Here is a 4,354-nt window from a genome sequence, read left to right as displayed (position 1 = left end):
TGAATTCGTAAACGATCTGTTGGCCTTCAGTCAAAATGTTTGCAAGCATTTAAAGATATAGGTATTAAAACTCAATATATCAAATCAATTCAAGTAAATTTCGAATTGGCTTGAAATTGGCCACTGGCCTTTGATGAGAGTTCATTGCCTCAAAAGTTACCAATGGGATTAAAAATAAAATTAAAAATCTCTAACTGGCTTAAATTTCATCCAATAACAATATGACATAAAATCATAGGTTATAATATATGCAATTATTATATAAGTTTTAAATGGCCGAACGTCCTTCAAAGTACTAACTCAGTACATTTTTAAAAACTTATTTTATGAAAAAAAATCGAACAGTGGGAAATCAAATCGGAACTTATCGGTGAACAAGAATATATTGCACAATTGTCACATATTATTTATAATTTTTTACATCCATTGAGAGTGCGGAAATCCAGGAAGAGGATGAACCGGGCAGTATTGAGCTCCCAAATATCCTCTTCTGGGTATATAGAAGATCCAAAAGTTTACCCCACCCATTCCATAATATAAACGTTTGAGATCTCGTTGATTTTCTGGTCTTTCATGTACATTCTCAGGAAAGAGGCTTACACTTTCCACCATTCCAGTATGAGGATTTGTCTGTACCTTAAAAGCTCTTCCAGAATAAATGATAAACCATTGTGATGCACTGGGTTCTAGAAAGAATCTAGAATAAGCTATAAAAGAAAATACAAATTTGTAAATTGGAAAAAAATTAAAACTTTATCTAAAAATTAAAAACTAAATATTTCTATAAAAGGATATTTACTCGAATCCTGGAACAATATTCTTTGAGAATTCCAGGCTTTTTGCAGCCTTTTAAAGCTTTTCCAAGTATACTTGTTAATGATGCATTCAAAAAGTTTTCATTTTATTTACGTATGATCTAAAATAATTATTTAGTTTCACGAGTTTGTGTTAAAGATTGATTATTCTTCACTTTTCTACCAGCTTTCTATCAGCTTTCAAACAAGTAGTTATATTTTGAAACAAAGAGATTAATTTTTAAAAAAGAACGTTAATTATTGAACCAAAAGATTAAATTTTTATCAAATTTGAAGCGATTTTTCAAAAACATACTTGAAATTTCAAACAAATGTTTCAACTTTGGACTAAAAATATATTTATTTTATTAAAAATCAATTTTTTTAAATGTAACTTTTTGAGACAAAAAAATATATGCCTTTTGTTAAAAATGTAATTGTTTTCTTAAAAATGCGATGCTTATGGTAAAAATTTTATTTAAGTAACTACTTAAATACTAAGTAACGAAACGAGAGATATTCTAGCTACGAATGAAAATAGGCTTGGCTTTACCTGGACGAGTATCACCTCCCTCCCCTCCACAGCTCCTCAAAGCCATAGTCGCGACGTAATTCAATTCTTGGAATTACTATCTCCCGTCGCGCTATGTCCGAGTTTGCCTGTATTTTTTTTGCTTAACAAAATTACAGCAACATGTTGAGAATTAAATGAGCCAAGTTTCGTGTTTTTGACTGTCAAGTACTGAACCAAACAATCCAGTTTGTGCATTTTCTCTAATTGTGCTATGATTATTATTTCAAATAGTTAACGTTAATACAAGAATATTCAAACGCGATCATTATTTGCAGGATTTTTTTCTGACAGCCAGAAAAAAAGTTGTCTTGAGAAAAGTGTTGTGCTCTTAGCGATTTTATTTTGAATCACGTAAATATATTGTTTTGTCTATACAAATAGAATTTTTTGGCTGCAAGGTGAGGAAAATTTACTCACATGAAGATAATTTGTCTTAAAAAAGGATTCACCTAAAGGGCATGGACATAGGATATTGTAAAGTTGTCACAAAGATGTCGTAACGATGTCTTAAAGACGTCGATAAATTTTGTGCCCACTGGGTATCGTATATAAAAGGACATTTCACTGAGTGAAATTATCAGCAGGTTCGATAAGAAAGTCATTGGATTCATACTATCATCATCTAAAACATATTTTAAATCGGGAAAAGTCGAAAACTGCACAAATTCCAATTATCCGGAAAAACTGGAGATTAGCTTAGTATCCTGAACACTGGTCAATAAATTCTAGAGTTGTATTGAATATCGGGAATTTTCTAGATTCCCTTTTACTTTTGTTAAAAACAGAAATTATATCCTAAAAATGTATACTTTTCGGCCGAAACTTCTACTGTTTTTTTGAACGTTTGTCTATTTGGAAAGCAAGTTTATCCTTTTGGAGTGGAAACTCGTCTTTTGGCTGAAAATGCATGTTTTACGAATAAAAAATAATTATCCTTTTTTATTGAAAAATCTACTTTTATATTTTTGGTTCAAAACGAATATCTCAAGATTAATAATTTAACTATTTTCTTGCAAATTTTTCTATTTTAAACAGGAAGTTACTTCTTTAAATTAAAATATGTAGTTTGATATCTTATTTAATTGAATATTAAAGGAACAGTTAAAATTGCTACCAAATAATTGAGCATTTAAACGAAAAATACATCTTTTTAACAGAAATGTTAAATTTTTAACCTACTAGGAGGAATTTTGAATATATGAATTGAATTTCTCTCAAGAAAAAGAGTAATCCCAATAAAATGATCGAATTTTTACACAAACATTCCCTTTAGTTACCTCGTATTATTTCTTAGCCATAAAAGTCACTTTTTAACTTAAAAAAGATAACTTTTTGAAGAAATTGTTGAATTTTTAAGAAAATAATTATTGCTTCATCAAACTACTCAAATTGCAAACCAAAAGAGTACACTTCAGAACACATATGATAATAGTAAACTTTTTAAATAAAAAGAAATAATTCTTAACCATGAAAAATGAGTTCTATGCCTAAAGATAAATTTTCAATTAAAAGGAACGAACTTTCTATTTAAAAATATGAATGTCTAACGATGCAGTTGCATCTTAAATAAAAAAATATTATTTTTCTACGAAAAAATGAATTTTAAATTCCAGGTGACGAAAAAAAGCATCAGGAAATTAATTGAATTTTCAAAGTACTAAATTATTTTTTTATATTCAAAGAGATTATATTTGGGTCAAAAATATAATATTAGAATTTAAAAATTAAACGATCTAATTTTCTGTTTAAAAAGACTGGGAATTATAAAATTGTAAGCTTTACCCGATTTCAAATATGTTTTGGGTAATGGCGGTGATAATCGAATGATTTTCCATTACACCTGCTGATAATTTTACTCAGAAAAACCTGTGTTTGCGTCGATAGGATTTTTTTTAAGTAATTGGAATTTCCTTTAAAATTCAAGGTTGAGAGGCTTTTCATTTGTCTCAACAGCATTATTATTTGAGGAAATATTATCCTCATGCAAATAACTTAACTCAATTCTGCAGCGAAATTATTCTATTGGTATTAAAAACAGATTCACGTGGTTGAAACGAACCAGCTAAGCCTGAAAGTCGAAATTCAGTTTAAGGTGGATTTGAAAATATTTGTTCATGAAACTTGCGGCTACCTTTACTAATTGACTAGTATAATTAACACGGTACTTCTCGCACCCAGCTGCGCTAGCCTGGTGTTAGTGTGTCCACTTGCGATTTCGCTGATGTAGAGTTCGAATATTTTGGCTAGCAATTTTTCATTACGTTTGTACACTACAGTCAGCAAAATTTTCCTCAAATTCTATGAATCTGTCGCTATAAAAACACCCACGTGTTACTAAAGACATCCATGGAAAGAATGAACAAAATTAAACAAAGAAAAAATGGATTCATTAATTAATATTAATTGGCAATTTATCAATAAATACTAATAATGAATAACTAGTAGTAATTATTGATTAATAATGTAATAATAATTATTAAAATGAGTAATAGTAGTAATTTTCATTTTTTTATTAAGTTAAGAAAAAGATTTGTAGTCAAAAGATTCGAAGCCCACAGCAGTGGAGTCTCAAGCAGACGGGCTACCGACAGGCCAGCGTCGTCGGATGAGTGAAGTCACGTGTGACCGATACTAACGAATCAAGGGTGGCCGCTATTTTCAAAAATTAATATTTTCTAAACCAGGTTCCACTTTAAAAAAAGCCGTGGCTCGTGTAGAACGAAATTCAATAATCTTTTGATTTATGCTTAAGCGACTTTCATTTGAATTTCGACCCTTATGAGTTCCCTTGTAAGAGAAAGTCGCTTTTGTTTCAAGATGACTTCTTTTCTGAGTGACTGCAAAATAACCCCGTAAACAATCATCAGGTCACAAAAGAATAGAACTGAAACGCCAAAAGTAAAAATACCCTTAATTCCTTCAGGCCTCTGCAGGTTTTAATTATCTGGTATTACCGTTGACTATTTTTAAATAATAGTTATAGAAC

General features: G+C 29.9%; 1 protein-coding gene across 1 annotated transcript in view; it reads right to left on the bottom strand.

The window, feature by feature from the left end:
• Window positions 1–417: 417 nt before the first annotated feature.
• LOC117170802 overlaps window positions 418–4,354 on the bottom strand; it is a 37,698-nt gene continuing 33,761 nt past the window's right edge. Inside the window, exon 4 of the mRNA XM_033357841.1 lies at window positions 418–707. Coding sequence (XP_033213732.1) covers window positions 418–707 — 290 coding nt within the window. The remainder of the gene's footprint in view (window positions 708–4,354) is intronic.

This window comes from Belonocnema kinseyi, chromosome 4 (genome assembly GCF_010883055.1).
Source record: "Belonocnema kinseyi isolate 2016_QV_RU_SX_M_011 chromosome 4, B_treatae_v1, whole genome shotgun sequence".
Classification (NCBI taxonomy): Eukaryota; Metazoa; Arthropoda; class Insecta; order Hymenoptera; family Cynipidae; genus Belonocnema; species Belonocnema kinseyi.
This window is presented reverse-complemented; position numbering and strand designations above follow the sequence as displayed.